The following is a 22,808-nucleotide window of genomic DNA, read 5'->3' on the forward strand; positions in this document are numbered from 1 at the left end:
AAAAGGCTCACAATTGCCTATTATACAAAGTGAATTAAGTCAGAAAGAGAAACACAAATACTATATATTAACACATATATTGGAATTTAGAAAGATGGTAACGATGACCCTATATGCGAGACAGCAAAAGAGACACAGACATAAAGAACAGACTTTTGGACTCTGTGGGAGAAGGCGAGGGTGGGATGATTTGAGAGAATAGCACTGAAACATGTATATTACCATATGGAAAACAGATGACCAGTACAAGTTTGATGCATGAAGCAAGGCCCTCAAAACTGGTGCTCTAGGACAACCCAGAGGGATGGGTGGGAAGGGAGGTGGAAGGAGGGTTCTGGATGGTGGGGCACATGTACACCCATGGCTGATTCATGCTGATGTATGGCAAAAACCACCACAATACTGTAAAGTAGTTATCCTCCAATTAAAATAAATTAATTTACAATAATAAAAAGGCTAACAATTTTTGCTTATCTGCATAATGGTAATTTTATATGTGATACTGCTTCTCAAAGGCCTATTTTGAGAAGGGATATGACAAAATACAGTATGAGCAACATATTATCAAGAAACTTCTAAATACTATGCCCTGCTTTTCAGAAAATAGAATTGGCCTCTTTTGAGAACTGAAGTGGAAGATGTACTGTTGGTGTTTGGGGTAATAACTCTTTGTGTCTTTCTGGCTCCTGTCTGAGGCACAGATCCCAAGTCCCATGGGGGAAGTTAGAGATGAATTAGATACAGATCTGATCTCTGATACAGATCGGACAAAATGTGGTCCACTGGAGAAGGGAAAGGCAAACCACTTCAGTATTCTTGCCTTGAAACCCCATGAACAGTATGAAAAGGCAATATAATAGGATACTGAAAGAGGAACTCCCCAGGTCATTAGGTGCCCAATATGCTACTGGAGATCAGTGGAGAAATAACTCCAGAAAGAATGAAGGGATGGAGCCAAAGCAAAAATAGTACCCAGCTGTGGATGTGACTGGTGATAGAAGCAAGATCCGATGCTGTAAAGAGCAATATTGCATAGGAACCTGGAATGTCAGGTCACGAATCAAGGCAAATTGGAAATGGTCAAACAAGAGATGGCAAGGGTGAACGTCGACATTCTAGGAATCAGCAAACTAAAATGGACTGGAATGTGTGAATTTAACTCAGATGACTATTATATCTAGTACTGCGGGCAGGAATCCCTCAGAAGAAATGGAGTAGCCATCATGGTCAACAAAAGAGTCCGAAATGCAGTACTTGGATGCAATCTCAAAAACGACAGAATGATCTCTGTTCGTCTCCAAGGCAAACCATTCAATATCACAGTAATCCAAGTCTATGCCCCAACCAGTAATGCTGAAGCTGAAGTTGAATGGTTCTATGAAGACCTACAAGACCTTTTAGAACTAACACCCCAAAAAAGATGTCCTTTTCATTATAGGGGACTGGAATGCAAAAGTAGGAAGTCAAGAAACACCTGGAGTAACAGGCAAACTTGGCCTTGGAATGAGGAATGAAGCAGGGCAAAGATTAATAGAGTTTTGCCAAGAAAATGCACTGGTCATAGCAAACACCCTCTTCCAACAACACAAGAGAAGACTCTGCACATGGACATCCCCAGATGGCCAACACCGAAATCAGATTGATTATATTCTTTGCAGCCAAAGATGGAGAAGCTCTATACAGTCAGCAAAAATAAGACCAGGAGCTGACTGTGGCTCAGATCATGAACTCCTTATTACCAAATTCAGACTTAAATTGAAGAAAGTAGGGAAAACCACTAGACCATTCAGGTATGACCTAAATCAAATCCCTTATGATTATACGGTGGAAGTAAGAAATAGATATAAGGGCCTAGATCTGATAGATAGAGTGCCTGATGAACTATGGAATGAGGTTCATGACATTGTACAGGAGACAAGGATCAAGACCATCCCCATGGAAAAGAAATACAGAAAAGCAAAATGGCTGCCTGGGGAGGCCTTACAAATAGCTGTGAAAAGAAGAGAAGCAAAAAGCAAAGGAGAAAAGGAAAGATATAAGCATCTGAAGGCAGAGTTCCAAAGAATAGCAAGAAGAGATAAGAAAGCCTTCTTCAGCCATCAATGCAAAGAAATAGAGGAAAACAACAAATTGGGAAAGACTAGAGACTCTTCAAGAAAATCAGAGACACCAAGGGAACATTTCATGCAAAGATGGGCTCGATAAAGGACAGAAATAGTATGGACCTAACAGAAGCAGAAGATATTAAGGAGAGATGGCAAGAATACACAGAAGAACTGTACAAAAAAGATCTTCATGACCCAGATAATCACAATGGTGTGATCACTCATCTAGAGCCAGACATCCTGGAATGTGAAGTCAAGTGGGCCTTAGAAAGCATCACTATGAACAAAGCTAGTGGAGGTGATGGAATTCCAGTTGAGCTATTTGGAATCCTGAAAGATGATGCTGTGAAAGTGCTGCACTCAATATGCGAGCAAATTTGGAAAACTCAGCAGTGGCCACAGGACTGGAAAAGGTCAGTTTTCATTCCAATTCCAAAGAAAGGAAATACAAAAGAATGCTCAAACTACCACACAATTGCACTCATCTCACATGCTAGTAAAGTAATGCTCAAAATTCTCCAAGCCAGGCTTCAGCAATACGTGAACCGTGAACTCTCTGACGTTCAAACTGGTTTTAGAAAAGGCAGAGGAACCAGAGATCAAATTGCCAACATCTGCTAGATCATGGAAAAAGAAAGAGAGTTCCAGAAAAACATCTATTTCTGCTTTCTTGACTATGCCAAAGCCTTTGACTGTGTGGATCACAATAAACTGTGGAAAATTCTGAAAGAGATGGGAATACCAGACCACCTGACCTGCCTCTTGAGAAATCTGTGTGCAGGTCGGGAAGCAACAGTTAGAACTGGACATGGAACAACAGACTGGTTCCAAATAGGAGAAGGAGTACGTCAAGGCTGTATATTGTCACCCTGCTTACTTAACTTACATGCAGAGTACATCATGAGAAACGCTGGGCTGGAAGAAGCACAGGAATCAAGATTGCCAGGAGAAATATCAGTCACCTCAGATATGCAGATGACACCACCCTTATGGCAGAAAGTGAAGAGGAACTCAAAAGCCTCTTGATGAGAGTGAAAGAGGAGAGTGAAAAAGTTGGCTTAAAGCTCAATATTCAGAAAACGAAGATCATGGCATCTGGTCCCGTCACTTCATGGGAAATAGATGGGGAAACAGTGGAAACAGTGTCAGACTTTATTTTTCTGGGCTCCAAAATCACTGCAGATGGTGACTGCAGCCATGAAATTAAAAGACACTCCTTGGAAGAAAAGTTATGACCAACCTAGATAGCATATTCAAAAGCAGAGACATTACTTAGCCGACTGAGGTCCATCTAGTCAAGGCTATGGTTTTCCTGTGGTCATGTATGGATGTGAGAGTTGGACTGTGAAGAAGGCTGAGCGCCAAAGAATTGATTCTTTTGAACTGTGGTGTTGGAGAAGACTCTTGAGAGTCCCTTGGACTACAAGGAGATCCAACCAGTCCATCCTAAAGGATATTAGCCCTGGGATTTCTTTGGAAGGAATGATGCTAAAGCTGAAGCTCCAGTACCTTGGCCACCTCATGCGAAGAGTTGACTCATTGGAAAAGACTCTGATGCTGGGAGGGATTGGGGGCAGAAGGAGAAGGGGACGACCGAGGATGAGATGGCTGGATGGCATCACTGACTCGATGGACGTGAGTCTGAGTGAACTCCGGGAGTTGGTGACGGACAGGGAGGCCTGGCGTGCTGCAAATCATGGGATCGCAAAGCGTCGGACATGACTGAGCGACTGAACTGAACTGAACTGAACTGATCTCCAAGGGGTTTACCATCAAGTCGGGTAATTATAAGTCATTTCAGATGATTACTGATATTTCATAAGAGGAGAAGTGATAAATGTAAGACAAAATGATGTAGTGTTCAGAGGGAAGAGAAAATATTTCAGGAAGAACTTTAAGAAGACATTCAAATCCGGCCTTAGAAGCCCACACAGATTAAATCTGTGGAGATGTGGGTTGAAGGGACTGGTAAGGGCATTGTCAGCTCAGGCAAAAGCTCAGGGTGGAACAGATAAATCGTGTGTTTGGCTGGCCAGGGGAGGGGGTGTGTAAAAAGTATGTGAAAAAGTTGAAAAGTGTCTTAAAAAGTTTTAAAAAAAGAGGTGAAGTTCAAGAAGGCTGGGAGTGGATCACACAAGCCCCTAAATGTGGAGCTAAGGAAACTGAACTTCATTCAAGAGACAATGGGAGCCATCGATGACTTTTAGTATTTGAGTGACATGACCTAAGTATATACCTTCTTTGCAGTAATTTTGCCTCAGCTTGTTTTAATATAAAAGAACTATTTTACTTAGTTTTTTTTTTTTTTTTTTTTTTTTAGCTGTGCCACATGGCTTGTGAGGTTTCAGTTCCCCAACCAGGGATTGAATCTGGGCCCTTGGCAGTGAATGTGCCAAGTCCTAACCACTGGACCGCCAGCAAATTCCCAAAGTTAATGTTTCACTTCCTATAATGCTTTTGAAAAAATGCAACAGGAATTTTTCATGAATAAATTAAAGCATATTTTAAACAGAACTGTGGATCTAGCTCTTTATAGAAATGGTAACTGTTTTGTTAAAAAGAAAAGTTCCAATAAAAAGTGAATTGAACGTAATTCCACATTCAGTCATGAAACATTTATTGCCATTGATTATGAGATTTAAAATTTAAATTTAAATGATTGTAAATTCACTTTCAGGAAAAGTGACACAAAACTCTGTTAATAAGGAATTCAGATCACAAGGAAAATAATAAGATGGTCAAAGAAGATCTGCATAGTGTGGCCACCATAAATGTAATACTTTTATTTGGGCTTTACAGCCAAGAAAATTTAAGAAACTGGGTGGGCGAAAGGTACCACTTCCTGGTGACCAAGAATCTCGGGACTCTGACCAGGGAAGTTCCTTTTATGGAACAGGATTTTTCTCGATGCCTAGGTCACTAAGAGTCGGACACAACTGAGTGACTTCACTTTGACTTTTCACTTTCGTGCACTGGAGAAGGAAATGGCAACCCACTCCAGTATTCTTGCCTGGAGAATCCCAGGGACTGGGGAGCCTGGAGGGCTGCCGTCTATGGGGTCGCACAGAGTCGGACACGACTGACGCGGCTTAGCAGCAGCAGCAGCAACCTAATTTTTGTGTAATAATCTGAACACAGTTCCCCCCTCAATTCCTTAGGCTATTTAAAGTGACATTTTTATTGTGAGTCTATTTTAAGTGACATTCTAGTAGCAATGAGAATCAGGGCCAGTATAGCAATAGGCTCTATGATCCAGTGAACTAGGAGGAAAACAGGTAGAACCTGCTTTGAGATCTGTTGCTTGAGCTCAGGACTGTATTTTACGATTTTCACACAACAGCGGTGGTAGTTCTGATATTTAGTTTTGGTGTCTGAATTAACTTGCATCTGCAGAAATAGCTAATGTGTTCCTCACATTAATTGGCATTGATTGTGAGTATAAATCTACTAGATTAAATCACAGATCTACTACGATCTGTGTCTAGTAAATATCAATCCATCTAGTTTCTCATTGAAAATTTGCTTTTGAACAAACAAATGTCCAGCTCACTGATTTCATACTCAGTCATTTTCACTGATTATTTTGGTCATTTTTATTAATTATTTTCATTCCTTATTTTTTTCTTATTTTGAAAATCAGTATTAGAGCTGCTAATACAATTTCTAGAAACAATGAAATAGAACTTGGCCACAGGGGTCTCATAAAAATCAATAGCAAAGAGATTTAATAAAGTGACTGCAAAGATTGTAACCGACACCCTGACTGTCGATTAATTCATGTGGAGATATTAAATTACTGAATTTGGATGATGGCTATGGGAGAGAAAGCTATCGCAGATCAATTCCATGCAGTATGGTACCCAAATGACATTATTCGCAGAAAGTGAGGTTTCAGGTCAATTTCCAGCTGTACTATTTGATTTTTATCTTTAACTGCTAATTCTCTGGAGTTTAAAACAAAGCTTTCCCAGGGACTTCCCTGGTAGTCCATTGGTTAAAGCTATGCACTTCCACCGCAGGGGGCATGGGTTCAACCCACGGTCAGGAAGCTAAGATCCCCTATGCGTGGGGTGATCAAAAACAAAGAAAACAACAAACCTCTCCTAAAATAAGGCCCTATGAGGGATATCAAGTTTAGAATCATAATAATAATGAATCAAATAGTTCCATCTGGCAGTCACAGAAAGCCAACATGAGTCTTGGAAAACAGTCAATAACAGTTATCCAAAATAATCAGTATTTTAGATGCCACGTCACTATAGTATTTGATATACTAACCAACAATTGGCATATCTTGATCTAGAGTCTTCATGTTAGACTTTCTTTTAAAAAAATAATATAATTTTAAATGCTAAGTTCACTTGTTTGGAATTTTAACTAAATTCTAGGATTTATTACTAAATTAACCTCATATAGAGAACCATATTTTTTGATACAGAGTGAGTATTTTGCAGTTGTCTTCATTAAGAAATTTAAGATCAACGAGTACGTCTTGTTTTGGTTTTAGGCATGTGATTTCCAATTAATGTAATTTGGAATTGGTTGATGCTTCAGTATACATTGAAAAGGAAGAAAAAGGAAGAGGAGATGGGGGAGAGGGGGGAAGAAGGAGGAACAAAAACTAGTCCTAATATTAAAAAAAACATTACCTAACAAAAATATTTTCAGTTTTTTTACTAGAAGATTTATTTTTTCTTCTTCAGATTCACTTTGGTTTTTCATTTTCCTCAGTTTCTTTCTTAGCTGTAATGCACTCTTTTTGCAAACTTCTGCCAGTTTACTTATATTTCTGTTCTGGAATAGAAAACACAAAAACAAGGCAAACATAACAATCGGGCATATTCTGCGATGTCTCGTTACTTAGCTGACCAAATAGAACTCACTAAAACTAAAACAGAAGTCTAGACAACTAAACAATAGATTCATGAAAAGGACTCTTTTAAAAGGCGATATTGGTTGTTTTCATCATCCTGTTTTCTTCATAATGTAAACTTCTCTCTTAAAACATTATTAGTGATCAAAAGTGCTATTTGACACCAGTGACTTTTCCCGATATAAATTGAAAATACAAATTCTCTTTTTAGGAGATGTTAGTATTTTAGGGTATCAAAAAATTTCACAGAATTACAGTGATCATCATGTTTAGGAAGCTGAGAACATTTTCTTTAATATCAGTTAAAATATTAACTTTAATAAGTTTAACATAAGTTAAAATCTTTACTCTTAAACATTCTTCAAATTCAAATAATATACGCTCTTTGAGCGTATAGAGGAAGCATTCTTTCTTTTAATAAATGAGTTTGAACTCAGAGCAGGCTACAAAAATAAATTACAAATACTGTGTATACTTGGTGGAGAAACGATAAGGACTAAAACGCTTACAGCTTAGAAGTGCAAATTCTTAACTGTATGATTTGAAAAAGGTCATGGACGTTTTCTTAGGATTCCAACAAATGAGAGAAAGAGAAAAAATGGAGAGCAATAGAACAATATCACCCACAAGTTGAGCTGCACTGAATAAATTAATTGTGACAGAAGCAGGGCTAATTAGGATCAAACATAGTTAGGGGAAAAAAATCTCCCTTTATTTCCCCATAAAAAAGCCAGCTTAATTTAAGCCATACAGATTCTGTGGAAAAGGATTTAACGGTAGTCACTGGCAAATGATGAAACAAAACAGAAATATTTACATGATGAAAAATATGTACCGTAATTTTTTGGAGTTGTTCCTTATTTCTCTAGAACTTTTTACACTTTAAAATGGATACCAGTTGCTAAGAGAGATTTTAAAAGCTCTTATCACAGGAAAGAGAATGTAACTACATGTGGTGATGGATGGATGTTAACTAAATTTATTGTACGAATCATTTCACAATATATACATATATCAAATCATTATGTTGTTCACCTAAAACTAATACAAATTTCCTATGTTAATTATATTTCAATAAAAAATAAAGTGGAGATATTGTGAGTAAGAATACATAGAAGAAAGATGAGAATTTCAGAAATAAATACTCTGGTCAGGAAGCACCAAGTTACACAGATGAAATCTCAGTGTAGATTAGTTGACGCCATATTCAGAAAGAACAAGATTGCTAAATTACTTCACTCTTAAAACATCTCTCTGCAATCCATCCTCTGTCACGACTCCTGAGAATTCTCTCGTAATCTCTTCTGGCATGCTTCCCCCTTCTAATCAAGAGCAAAATAGCACACCATTTTATCAACATGACAACCTTCATCCTTTTCTAGTTCTCCATTTATATGTTGATTAAGCAAGATTCTGCTATTATATACTTCACGGGTTATCTTTTAAAAGTAATCACTTAACATGGGACTTATTTAAATGGTGTGAGATTTCTGGTTTTTGAGGGGGACACAATAGTAGTTTAACATTACATGAAATGATTAAGGGTTGATTTAAGCACAGGGATGCAAGACCAGGATTCGTATTTGCTCACTGTTGAATTCCCAGCATGTAGATAAATGCCCAGCATGCAATAGGTACTCAAAGAATATTTGTTAAAGCATTGAAGGATAATATATAGGTGAAAAAACTAGGTGGCAATACAAATTTGAATGCTAAGTTGCTTCAGTCATGTCTGACTCTTTGTGATACTATGGACTCTAGCCTGCCAGGCTCTTCTGTCCACAGGACTCTCCAGGTAAGAATACTGGAGTGGTTGCCATGCCCTCCTCCAGGAGATCTTCCTGACCCAGGGATTGAACCCCTTATGTCCCCTTCAGTGGCAAGCAGGTTCTTTAACACTAGCGCCACGGATGACTATGTAAACAAAAAATGTCAACATTTAGGATGTGTAAGGATGTTCTTCAACCTGACCATCATCAGAGACCTGCTCCAGAACTTGGATTCTGAAGCCTGTGGAGCAAGGATATTGGACCAGCTGGGGCTCAGGTCCATGGAGACGAGGCTCATGGAACAAATGGCTGCTCTGCAGTGTGTATGTGCAGGAGTGTGTATCTTAGCTATGGTTCTCACCCCATTTTCAAGTCTGGCTCTGTATCCTTCTTTCAGTTCTGAGGCCCAGATGTCTGCATGTACATTTCCTTTTTGTTCAGGAGTTGGTTTCTGCCACTTGCAAACAAGAGGGCTGACTGATATAATATTTATCTTATATTGATTTAAAAAATGCAGCTTTTCTTCTTCAAAGGCTCTATGTATATTGCCCCCAAAAAAGGAAACTAGGGAGCATACCAACTTATTTTCAAGATGAACACAATGTACTCACAAAACTCTTACATTTGTATTTATCCTTTCAAGATGAATATAACGTATTCATCAAAAAGCCTGAAGAAAACTAGGTAACTGAAAATTATACTCATTTTTTAGAAATGATTTTTAAAACTGTTTAAAATTATTTGAGATTCTGTTATCAGGTACTTAAATATTAAAACAACTTTGTCTTATCAACCTAGGAAGGAGTTTAAGGAAGTAAGGGTATAATCCTATTAAAAACATTTTCTAACCTTAAATTCTAACATTAAAATTTGTCTATTTAGCAGAATTTCAAACACCTTCTTGAATTAATGAAAAATTATTCTTGACTTGGAGATTTCTGTAGTTTTCAAACCTTCAAGGCTAGGAATTTACACATTTCTATGCAGTGTTTGCTATAAAGGAATCATAATCAAACGTCTATGTATGTCCTATGTATGTCCTATACTTTGTTTTTCTCTTCTCTTTCTTTCCATACACACACACACACACACACACACACACACACACACACACAATGTTATACACATATACATACACATGTTTATATATCATATATATGAAAAAATTTGTTAATATTCTCATCTACTTCTAAATCACCACTTATAGTCACGTCTATATTTTTAGAGCTTCCTTGGTGGCTCAGATGGTAATGCAGGAGGATCCAGGCTCGATCCCTGGGTATGGAAGATCCCCTGGAGAAGGCAACCCACTCCAGTATACTTGCCTGGAGAATTCCATGGACAGAGGAGCCTGGTGGGCTACAGTTCACGGGTTTACAAAGAGTCGGACATGACTGAGCAACTAACATTTTCATAACTTTTCTTTATTTTTATTTTGTATTTCCAGGCAAAAGAACACCTAACATCAAGAATCTATTCTTTCACTTAGAAGATAAATGGAAATTTAAAAAATTTCAAGCACTCTGCTTTTTAAAAAATTGCTATAGCTTTGCAAATAAAGCATGAGAAGATATTTACCTGTTTCTTCCACCTGTGAACTTGGTTGTTCAAACTGTGAAGCACAGACTCTGCTTCCTGAGCTTTCTGCAGGGCATTCGTTGAGAGGGCTGGGGAGCTGTAACAGCTTGGGCCGCCGCAGGACGAGAGCACGCAGGCCGTGTCCTCTCCTGCTCCGCACACCTGAGAGGAAAAAGGATCTGTGTGAAAAAGTGACTTGTTGGCAGAGGGTTTTCCTAATGTCATCCAGGCTCACTGAGGCAAGACACCGCTCTATTCATGTGTGTTTCTTCACAGCTGTTCAAGCTTAATATGTAGATATGACCCATTAAATATTTCCTAGTTAACTGAGTACGTATCTAACTTATTTGTTGTTAGCACTGGTGTCAATCAATAACACTCTCATACTTATGGTTTCTTTGGAAAATATCGAGCATTTCCATGTTAATTTCATCTTTTTAAAAATAAAAACTACCTTTCACTTATGAAGCAAGAGGAGTAAATGTCCACAGTCTGTACCATTTGGGAAATAGTAAATAGTATAAAATAATAAAATCAAGCCACAATCTTTACTTTTTGATTTTTCTCAAACTTGGACTGAAGAAATTTTTAAAAATTACATTATTTTTAGATTAAATATTTATATTATTTATATATTATTCCTATACTTATAGAATATAAATTAAAAATGAAATAAAACATTAGACAGAGAAATAGAAAAGATTTGTACATCAAGTCAGGCTTCCCAGGTAGCACAGTGGTAAAGAATCCACCTGCCAAGGCAGGAGATGCGGGCTCAATATCTGGGTTGGGAACATCCTCTGGAAAAGAATATGGCAACCCATTCCAGTATTCTTGCCTGGAAAATTCCATGGACAGAGAAGCCTGGCTATAGTCCATGGTGTCCCTAAGAGTCAGACACGACTGAGTGATCAAGCACACACATATCAAGTAAAAACCACAGATACTTTTACTCTGCTGTCATGAATATTTACCTTTTCTTGCAATATTTGAATATTTGGCATCTTGATCTGCTTTAATTTCTCCAATGACAAGTCTTCTTTTGAGGTTAGTATATCTAAGATGCTAAGTAAGTCATTCTTGGTATTTTTGGAGTTGTTTATGATGGATGTAGTTTCATTAGTTTTCTTTTCAGTAGATAAAGAACTCTGATAATACTTCTTGATGTTTTTTGAAAAATCTATATCAACACCAATTGAGGTAAGATAAATTTTGTGGAAACAACTGAAATTATACATGGGCTATCAACATAATTATTCTCCAACTTGACTAGACTGTCTTGGTCTCAATGATCAGTACAAAAATTCAACATCCATTCCCTTGAGCTTGCACTTCATGGGGAGAAGTTAGAAGTTCTGTCATAGATACAGATGTAATGCCTACAGAGCACTGAGGTGTAAGTCTGCAGACAGATTTGAATGCTGGCTTCAACCTTTACTGTGGGGGCATGTCCTTGAGCAAACCCATTAGTCTCTTAGATTATGTTTCTCGTAAATTAGTGATAATAATTTGTGAAGATTAAGTAAAATAATATAAAAATACTCTGTGAAATATTCCACATAGGTAAGGTATTAATTTTGACTACCTATATGAACTCTAAGATGATGAACTAAGTTTATCTCACTATATAGCACAGAAGTTGACAAACTCATTCTACAAAGGCTGGAGGATAAATGTTTCAGGCTTACCTACCATTACATTGCTGTTACAACTACTCAACTCTGCCACTGTAGAGTAACAGTTACCATGTAAATAAATAGGTGAGATTGTCTCCTAATGAAACTTTATTTATAAAAATGGACTGGGAGGGGAAATATGTATACCTATGGTTGATTCCTATTGATGTATGGCAGAAACTAGTTATAATACTGTTATTGTAAAGCAATTATCCTCCAACTAAAAGTAAATAAATTGTTTTTAAAAAAGGAAAAAAAAAAAAACCCAACCTATCACAGGCTGTGGGTAGGATCCACAGGTAGACTGTAGTTTGCTGACCTGTGATGTTGAAGCCGATGACAACAGCTACTGTGCTAAAGTGAAAGTCACTCAGTCATGTCAGACGCTTGGTGACCCCATGGATTGTAGCCTGCTGGGCTCCTCTGTCCATGGAATTCTCCAGGCAAGAATGGGTAGCCTTCTCCAGGGGATCTTCCCAACCCAGGGATCGAACCCATGTCTCCTGCATTGCAGACAGATTCTTTACTGCCTGAGCCACCAAACGGTGCTAAGTGCTTTCTATATACCTGTACTTCTGATCAATTTTCATCCTTAATTTTACAAAACTCTGTGAGAATTAGCCCAACCACCGTTTACAAGTGGAAAAATGAGGCTCTGATGACAGTAAATTCTTGCTGATAGTAAGAGACTCAGCAAGGATTTGAAGCCAGGTAGTTTGACTCTACAGACTGTGTTCTTAAACACTTCTCTATATTTTGATAGAAATACAAATTCCTCAAAGCATAAGGTGATGTTTTAATGTAAATGATAGCATATTAGGGTTTTAGACTATTTTAGGAACCAAAGGCCCATGATTCTGATCTTTACTCCATACATAACCAGAGTCCAGGCGTGACAACCATTCTTTATCTTCTAAACACTCCTGGTTTTTATACTAACATACTCGGATGGCATCACCGACTCAATAGACAGGAGTATGAGGAAACTCTGGGAGTTGGTGATGGACAGGGAGGCCTGGTTTGCTGCAATCCATGGGGTGGCAAAGAGTTGGACACAACTGAGTGACTGAACTGCTCTTAATATATCATGATTTTTATTTACCATGAACCACTTCCCTAAACAAACAAAAATCATCTTTCCATTGCTTGTGATGATTTTCTGCCTTGATTTATCTGGCAAATTTATCTTTATTCTATGAAGCCTTTTCTAATATACCCAGGAATAATACCATTCTCTCTACTTTGTTCCTGAAACAGTTTGAAGATGCTCTAACAGAGTCTGTTCACTGTTTGGGGTTGTTTATATGCCTGGCTTTCCCACATGAGATTGGGATGACTTCAGGGTGAGGACTGGCTGAATTTACTGCCTGTCTCTGATGCCCAGTACAGTGTCAGGCGTTGAGAAAAAGCCCAGTAACTTCTGTTGGAATGCAAGTTTGAGAGGATCAGCATGGGTCAGTTTTGCTTTCTTCTACCTGGCTTGGTTGACTGCTGATGGATTTTCAATTCTTTCACTGGGTACCTTCTTCTAGATTGGGAATCAGAGCAAATTCCTTACTCTTTATATGGTATTTATTAAGGATCATCAATAGTGATTTCATTAAATCCAGGGCCATCTTTTTTTTTTTTTCTCTTTTAGCTCAAGATCAGATGACAAACAGGAGCATAGACATAGGATAAGGAAAAATAGATGATGCTTTTGCCTTGAGATAGGTTTCATCTCTCAACTAAATGGGTTCTGTGTGAATAAGATCAGTGCTGCCTCTCCTGGTAGTTAACAAGATGTCTGTCCATTTCCAAACATAACAAGGATCTCATGGGAAAAGAGGATATGACTTAATTCAAGTTTTGTTTCAGAGTTCCCTTTCCCCTCCAAGCTGGTCTTGGCTTTGGCATGGCTCCCATTCATTTTTTAAAACTATGCAATATGTACTACAGCCTGTTAGTGTGTTACATGTCTCCAAATTCCTACAAAGTTCTTACAAGAAATATGTAAGTTCTTTTTGATTCATATCCTTTTGTGTTTATGATTGCTGGAAACTGAGTGGCTTATATTCAGGAAGGTATCAAAACATATCTCTTTCATTTTCTCACGGCCACATTAGAATTTCCAAGCTGATGGTTACACAAGATCCTTGTGTGGCTTGGCATCTGAATACTTTGGGTTTTAGTATATGTTTAGTATTGCATAACTGTTAGCATTTTTTTGTGCAAATGCTATCCAGTCTCTGCAATGTTTTAAGAAGTTGAAATATTCGTGCACAAATAATACCTTTAATGGGTATGTTTTCATGTTTTAAAGTGCTTGGGTGCTGTGGCAACAAGCACAGGGTGATTCACTAATGGAATGCTCTATGGATTTTATCAACTTCTATCCATAAACAGACAGTTAAGGTACATTTTCTCTCTTACCCATGAGGCTTGCATTCCAGGCACTGGAGTGCAAATCATTTCCTTCCTGAAGATCTTCAAGTAAGAAGTTTGTTTCACTCCTCATTCTGACTATTGTTTCTTTCAGGTCTTCAAATTCATCCACTGTTTTCAGCTGCTCACTTAGTTGCATGATTTGTTTACTATAGGGGAAAACGAGAATAAATGTAGCAAAGCTTGTATTACATTTGACAGATTGGTGGAAAACACACACACACACACACACACACACACACAAAGAAATTGCCCTCATTATTAAGTATCCTCATACCATGGATGGAGGAGCCTGGTGGGCTGCAGTCCATAGGGTCTCCAAGAGTCGGACACGACTAAGAGACTTCACTTTCACTTTTCACTTTCATGCATTGGAGAAGGAAATGGCAACCCACTCCAGTGTTCTTGCCTGGAGAATCCCAGGGATGGGGGAGCCTGGTAGGCTGCCGTCTATGGGGTCACACAGAGTCAGACACGACTGAAGCGACTTAGCAGTAGCAGTTGCAGTCATACTTGGGATGGATTTCACCTGCAGCAGTCTAACTTCTGAATCTATGCTTATGGACATCCTGAGTGCTCTGTCCTTCCTCTACTGCCAGTTTGATTTGTAATTTACCCAGTGAGCATTTATTATTTAACTAAACCAGGCCTGGCAAATACAATCATAGAGAAAACAGCTTTGCCCACAGGAGCTCCTCAGTGAGGTAGTGGCAAATGAACTACAAAGACGTGGAAAGATGGAGAAGGAGACACATCCTTTCTCTGAGGTCGTCAGGAAAGGCTTCAGAGAGGGGGCGGTGTTTGGGTGGTTGTTAGAGAGGAACAGGAGTTCAAAAGGCGGACCGGGAAGGGCAGGCGCCCCTTACCATTTCAGGCCTGGCACTGGGGCTCCTGCTCCTTTTGCTTCCTTCTCTCTGGCTCTGCTCTGGGCTCTTGCAGTCTCTTTGTTTGGACCATCCACTGTGGACTGGCTCCTTCTGCTTTCTCAGTTCCATTTTACCTGCTAGGTCTGACAACCACAAACTAGTGGTCCATGGGCCAAGCTCATTCTCAGACACGTTTCTTTGGCCTATACAGTGCTTTTAAAAAGTGCTATTGAATTAGCTGCCTATATTTTAAAGTGGGGACATTTCCATAGAAATCTGGATATATGACATCACTTAAAAGGCAGGGAGCTCTGGGAACCCACAGTCTTTACAAGGGTATAGAAGTGCTTGTTCTCACCTGCCAGCTTAATCTGAACATATTGCCACCCTGGGCCCTAGAGCTGTGTTTATGATGCCAGTGGCCCTTCCTCTGAACTAACCAAGTGAGTTGCGTCATCCTCCCTGTGTAACTTTTAAGCAATTACTATATACTTCTGGGATTTTTGTCTGGTGAAAAACTGACAAAATGAATGGCCTTATATTTACACTTGTGTTTTATATAACATGAAACTTTGTAGCTTCAACTATTCTTTAATCCATGAGCTTTTCTGGGGAGGAGGAATATTTTTTATAGAACCATAATCTTCTTGGTTTCTTTGTAGCCTGTGTGCTCCTAGATGGGTAGAAACTATACCCAACTCATCCTCATTTGCCCAAATCAGGTCAGCAAACTTTTTCTGTAAAGGGTGAGAAAGTAAATATTTCAGGCCTTGGGGGCCATAGCATCCCTGTCACAACTGCTCAACTCTGTCATTGCAGAGGGACAGCAGCCACAGAGGATGTAAATGGTAGTTATGGCTGTGTTCCAATAAAACTTTATTTACAAAAAATGTGATGGGTTGGATGTTGCTCATGAACTATGTCTTGCTGACTCCTGGCCCACAGCAATCAACATCATCTCTAGAAGTATTTGATGAATGAAAAAAATGATACTGCATTTTGAAAGAACTATTGTACTCATTATACAACTTCACAGTAATGTATGGGCATGTAAACAACTGAGGAATTTGGGAACATTAAGCAAATTTCCCTGAGCACATGGTTGAAAAAAAAATGGGTATGAGAAACCTTCCTACTTCCAATTTTGTGTCCTTCAGCTCTGCTGAGTTTGGGCTTCCCAATTAACCTTGTGGTTGCCTTTTTGTTATAATCAATGATATCCTGAAAAATCATATGCAATCCTAACTAGATAGGAAAGAGACAGACAGATATGATCCTCGGCCTGGTTACTAATTGAACAATGATCATTCTCCTAATGTTAACAAAGGTACATTTCTAAGCTGAAAGCTGTTAAAGCTCTTGGGAGTTAAGGTAAATCAGGAACTTGGCGACCTATTACTTGTGCACAAACCTTACCAAACAGTCATGATAATCCTTGACTTTTGAGAATTCCTCAGATGAGAAAACAGGATGTCTCCAAATCCTTTCTATTTCAGACATGTTTTCTCTGAGGCCTTTGAAGTCGGCCTCACAGACAGGCAGGGTCTCTCTTTTATCTTCCATGTTAGCAGCCAGCCTAATTAACCCTTGCACCACTGTGGAGAGGGAAGAAATAGTGTGGTCCCACTGATCAAAGCACAAGTGACACCGAAGACAAGTGGGGAATTCCTGGTCATGACCCCGGGCATAGCGATCACATCGAGGGCCGCTAATGCCCTCCTGGCATCGACACGTGCCTGTGTCCTGGTCACAGACCGGCTTCTGGGAACCTTCCTTGTTGCAGTCACATGCTGAAAAAGATGGGAGAAGGAGCAGAGAATGTCAGTCACCTGGCCTTTGGCTCCTTACTAGCTCAAGAATAAAGTCCCCTCCTCTTCCCTGAGAAACTTCCTAAATCCCATTTCTAAGGTGAACATTCAAAGCAGGATACTTACAGAGATCTTTGCAATGGCCATTAAAACACAGCATCCCTCTTTTCACTCCAGACAAGTCAGCTCCTGGGGTTTCTGTTCTGTTTTTTTTGTTTGTTTGTTTTGGCCAGGCCACTGGGCTTGCAGGATTAGCTCTCTGACCGGGGATCGAAACTGTGCCCTCTGCAGTGCAAGTGTGCAGTCCTAGCCACTGCACTGCCAGGGAAGTCCCAGGTCTTGGTTTCTACATGGGCATTATTAGATGTCATTTCTACTGCAAGTGTGTGAGTTGTTCACATCTGGGTTCTTCACCTATGTGAGTGAAGAATATCCATCTAATGACACACTTGTGGACAGCTGCTACTGTTCCTGCAGGGTGGTTCAGGCATGTCACAGACTCTCTAAGAAAGCCCATGATCACACTTTTTCTTAGTGAAACCAGCCTGGGTGTGGTGTCTTCCTTGCATAAGAAAGACTGTTCTGTTCTCAAAAAAAATGTGTGTGTAGAATCTCCCTTTGGTATTTACCCAAAGGAATTCAAAACACGTCCACATAAAAACCTACAAATGGATGTTTATAGCAACGTTATGCATAATTGCCAACTTAGATGTAACCAAGATGTCTAGGTGAATGGATAAAGAACCTGTGATACATCCAGACAATTAAATGTTATTCAGCATTATAAAGAAATGAGTGTTAAGCCATTAAAAAAAACATGGAGGAACCTTAGGGGTTTTCTACTAAATGAAAGAAGTCACTTTGAAAAAGGTACATACTGTAATATGATTCCAGCTATAGGATATTCTGAAAAGGCAAAACTAGAGAGACAGTAAACTGATCAGTTGTTGCCAGGGGTTAAGGGGTGTGTAAAGATGGATAGAAGGCAAAGCACAGAGGATTTTTAAGGTAGTGGAAATACCCAGTATGATACTATGCTGATAGATACATGTCATTAGACATCTATCTAAACCCAATACCAAGTCAACCCTAATATAAACTATAAGCTTTGATGATTACAGTGTATCAATAAAGGTTCATCAATTGTAACGAATGTACCACTCTTGTGGGGAGGTTGATAAGGAGGGAAGGTATGCATATGTAGGGTCTGGGAGTACATATGGGAAATCTCTGCCTTCCTCTCAATTTTCCTGTGAACTTAAAACTGCTCTAAAAAAATTTTTTTTAAAAAAAACGGGAACATTAAAATTACCATCTTAATTAAAAGAAAAACAAACAAACAAAGAAACACCTCGGATTTAGGTGGTGGTCCAATGGTTAGGACACCCTGGTGGTCCAGTGGTTAGGGCTGCATGCTTTCACTGCCGAGGGCTTGGGTTCAGTCACTGGTCTAGGAGCAGATCCATAGCCATGCAGTGTAGCCAAAAAATAAACAAATACTCTCCCCAAACCTGATACTATATGTACTTCAGATGAGTAGGTTGTTGATTACAGCTAAGGATGGAGGATGAAGAGAGCTACTGAAGTTATTTGAAGCAATTATTACTATTATTGAAGCAATTTCCGAAAGGTCAGGGAATCACTAGCCTATGCCACAGGCTTAAATGTAAGGAACAAGTGATTTAAAAATCCATTTGGCAGCCTGAGTGGGAATAATGCCAATTACAAATAAAAACTGATTAACACACTAGGCTCCTCCAATAGACATCATCTATCTGGCCCATTCGTTTTGGTCCAGAGGTCTCTGCAGGAACCCCTGGGGGGACTCTGTGCATTTCACCACCTGGAGGCCAAGGCTCCTCCTTATTATCTGTTCTTCTCCAGGAGCACTACTGGGGTCTGTAGCCTGAGCTGACTATTTGCAAAGTTTCCTCTATGAAAGCATTTTTATAAAATAAGATTATTAAAATATTAGAGGGACACAGGAATATAGACTCTCTAAGAAAGATTTTCTAAGAGCCAACATTCCTTCCTGGTTTTTAAAGTAGCAATTCCACTTGGAAAATTGCATCTTTGAATGTGGCAAAAAACCAAAGGCTTTTTTTTTTTTTTCTAAACCACAAAAGCACATTTATAAAGGAATGGACAGGAAGAACGAGTTCCCATATGTGGCTACACAGCATAGATATGACTGCAATGGCAAGTCCATCACATCTGATATTTCTTTAGTTTGACTTCTTTTGGAAGCGGATTTCAAAGAGAGATTCAAAAATCCCTCCTCCTAGAAATAATCCAGACTCTACATTTGCACTGTCCAATATGGTAGCTACTAACCACATGTGCTATTTAAATATAAATGGATTAAATGAAATAAACAATTATTTTTCTCACTTGCACTAGCCACAGTGCAAGTGCTCAATACAACTAGTGGTCCCTGCACTGGATAGTTCAGATGTAAAATGGGTCTATGTTTGCAGAAAGTAGTAGGAAACAGCCTTGCCCTGGAAATTCTCTGGCAGTCCAGAGGTTAAGGCTCCACTGTTCCACTGTGGGGACATGGGTTCGATCCCTTGTCTGAGAACTGAGATCCCACATACTGTGAGGTGCAGCCAAAAAATAAATAAAAAGACAATCTCATTTTTTAAAGATGCCAGGAGCACTGGCTGTGTATTAAGAATAAATAAACAGCCCTGCTTTAAATCCTAGTGCTAATGGAATGAAAGGCACTAGGAACACAAACTCCTCAAGTTTGGGGGCTTTGCCTTCTTTGTTCACTACCCTGAGTAGCCAGTAGACACTCTATGAATATTTTTAAATAAATAAATAAGTGAATCTGTGATAAACCCCAAGTTATGAAAGCCATGTTAAGGAAACATCTGCTCTGCTGGCTTCTTATGATCCACTTCCCAGCCTCTACCTTGATCCAAATTAGCTGTTTCTGTCAGCATGCTTCCAGATAGCAGAAAATTGGCTACAAGTTATGATCTCAAAAATCTGTTCCATATTAACAACTTTGAGGAATTTTCATATAACCTAACATTCAATATAGTGCAAAGTTTTAATATAAGAGAAAAAACTTTCAAGGGCTAAAAATACTTTTTTTTTTTTTCAAAACTAAGATTAAAGTTTGTGAATTTTCAAATATAAAGCATGATACCATAAAATTCCTCGATGAGAACTTAGGCAAAACATTCTCTGACATAAATCATACTAATGTTTTCTTAGGTCAGTCTCCCAAGGCAATGGAAATAAAAATGAAAATAAACAAATGAGACCTAATCAAACTTATAAGCTTTTGCTCAGCAAAGGAAGCCATAAACAAAATGAAGACAGTCTCTGGACTGGAAGAGAATATTTGCAAATGACCTGATCAACAAGGGCTTAATTTCCAAAATATACAAGCAGCTCATACAACTCAATAACAAAACAAAACAAGAAAACCAAACAACCCAATTGAGAAAAGGGCAGAAGACCTAAACAAACATTTCTCTAAAGAAGACATACAGATGGCCAACAGGCATGTGAAAAGATGCTCAACACTGCTAATTATTAGAGAAATGCAAATCAAAACTACAAGGAGGTATCACCTTATATTGGTCACATGACCATCATAAAAATGTCTAGGGCTTCCCTGGTGCCTCAGTGGTAAGGAATCTGCCTGCCACTGCAGGAGGCATGGATTCGATCCCTGGTCCAGGAAGATCCCACATACCACAGAGCAAATAAGCCACAACTATCGAGCTGTGCTCTAGAGCCCAGGAACTGGAACTACTGAGCCAGCACTGCAGCTAATGAAGCCCTCGCAGCTTAGAGCCTGCGCTTCTCAAGAGAAGCACTGCCATGGGAAGCTGAGCACCGCAACCAGAAAGTACTCCCACTCTGCACAACTAGGGAAAGGGTGAGCAGCAAGGAAGACTCAGCACAGCCAAAAATAATAAATAAAATTATACATACAAAAAAATCTATAAACAACAAATGCTGGAGAAGTGTTGAGAAAAGGGAACCCTCCTACACTGTTGGTGGGAATGTAAATTGGTTACAGTCACTACAGAGAACCATATGGAGGTTACTCAAAAAACTAAAAATAGAGTTGTCCTATGGTCTAGCAATTCCACTCCTGGGCATATGGCTGGATACATACACCCCTATGATCATAGCAGCACTAGTCACAATAGCCAAGGCATGGTTACGACCTAAATGTACCTAAATGGATGGATAAAAGGATGGTACGTATATATAATGGAACACTGCATAGCCATAAAAAGAATGAAATAATGCTATTTGCAGCAATGTGGATGGACTTAGAGATTATCCTACTAAGTGAAGGAAGTTAGAAAGAGGAAGACAAATACCATATGATGTTGCTTACATGTGGAATCTAAAACATGACACAAATGAATTTGTTTTACAAAACAGAAATAGACTCACAAAGAACAGACTGTGGTTGCCAAGGGGGAGGGGATGGGTTGGGAGTTTGGGATTAGCAAATGCAAACTATTATATATAGGATGGAGAAACAATAAGATCCTACTATATAGTACATGTGTGTGTGTGCTAAGTCACTTCATTTGTGTCCGACTGTGTGTGACCCTATGGGCTATAGCCTGCCAGGCTCCTCTGTCCATGGGATTCTCCAGGCAAGAATACCGGAGTGGATTGCCATGCCCTCCTCCAGGGGACCTGACCCAGGGATGGAACCGGAATCTCTTGATGTCTCCTGCATTGGCAGGTGGGTTCTTCACCACTAGTGCCACCTGGGAAGCCCACACTATATAGCCCAGGGAGCTATATTTAATATCTTGTGAAAAACCATAATGGAAAAGAAAAAAGAGAAATCTAACTGGTTTATACAGCTTTCATTTTATTAATATCTTATAGAAAATTTGTTTTTTAAAGTTTGTGAATTTTCTACCAAATAAAGGAATTTAAAATTCAGTTGGTTCACAGCAAGCCTGTGGCAGGACCAGGTTGACTGTACTCACATTTTTAGAACCAATACTTACGAATGCATCGGCCTAGGGGATCCTCATAATGATTTTCCTCACACTCAGAGCAGCGTTTCCCATCATAGGCTAATCTACACGCACACTGGCCTGTAAGCTGTGAGAATGGTCGTGGGTAAGAAATTGACAAGCTTTATGATCTAAAAAAAAAAAAAAGCAAATTAATACAAAACAACTTTTCCCTCCAGTGATTTAGGACATACAGCTGTGCAGAGGCAGGAGGAGGATTCCCATGGCCAGCAACAACCCCCGACAACACCAAAGATCAAGAGTTAATGTGTTTTGGCTGAGGGCTCTTGAATATACCGCCTGCTTCCAGCTGTTCAGGGACAGGTGGCCTCAAACTGGGAAACAGCCACAGATGTAAATGAAAACAAAACACTTAATAGGAAATGGGCCACATTCTTCTCCTCTACGGTTCTGGGAGTTCTCCCCTAAGAGAGAGAGACCAAAGACCTGGTTTTAACATCCATCAATAAGTTTGGCAAATGTTTCCATTATGAAATGTAAGTTGGAGTCTTTCCCAATTAGGCTAGTGTTTTTCCTCCACAAACTTTTTTTTTTTTTTTTTTTTTTTTAGTAAATGAAGCTTAATCATTTAGTGACAATTATTTAACTGTATTTTGGAGAGAAGGCTGAACTTCTCTGTATCCTCCCAACTGGATTCTTGACCAGATTTTCTGAACACTGAGGAGATTAAAAAATT

The 22,808-nt window shown here is 39.1% G+C and overlaps 1 protein-coding gene across 1 annotated transcript in view; it reads right to left on the reverse strand.

Annotated features, from left to right (window-relative positions):
• Positions 1-22,808, reverse strand: part of LAMB4 (laminin subunit beta 4) — a 117,585-nt gene that overhangs the window by 17,750 nt on the left and 77,027 nt on the right. The window contains 6 exon segments of the mRNA XM_060414404.1: positions 6,755-6,899; positions 10,326-10,555; positions 11,284-11,505; positions 14,414-14,574; positions 16,703-17,081; positions 22,103-22,199. Of these exon segments, the coding sequence (XP_060270387.1) occupies positions 6,755-6,899; positions 10,326-10,555; positions 11,284-11,505; positions 14,414-14,574; positions 16,703-17,081; positions 22,103-22,199 (1,234 nt within the window).

This window comes from Ovis aries, chromosome 4 (assembly GCF_016772045.2).
Source record: "Ovis aries strain OAR_USU_Benz2616 breed Rambouillet chromosome 4, ARS-UI_Ramb_v3.0, whole genome shotgun sequence".
Taxonomy (NCBI): domain Eukaryota; kingdom Metazoa; phylum Chordata; class Mammalia; order Artiodactyla; family Bovidae; genus Ovis; species Ovis aries.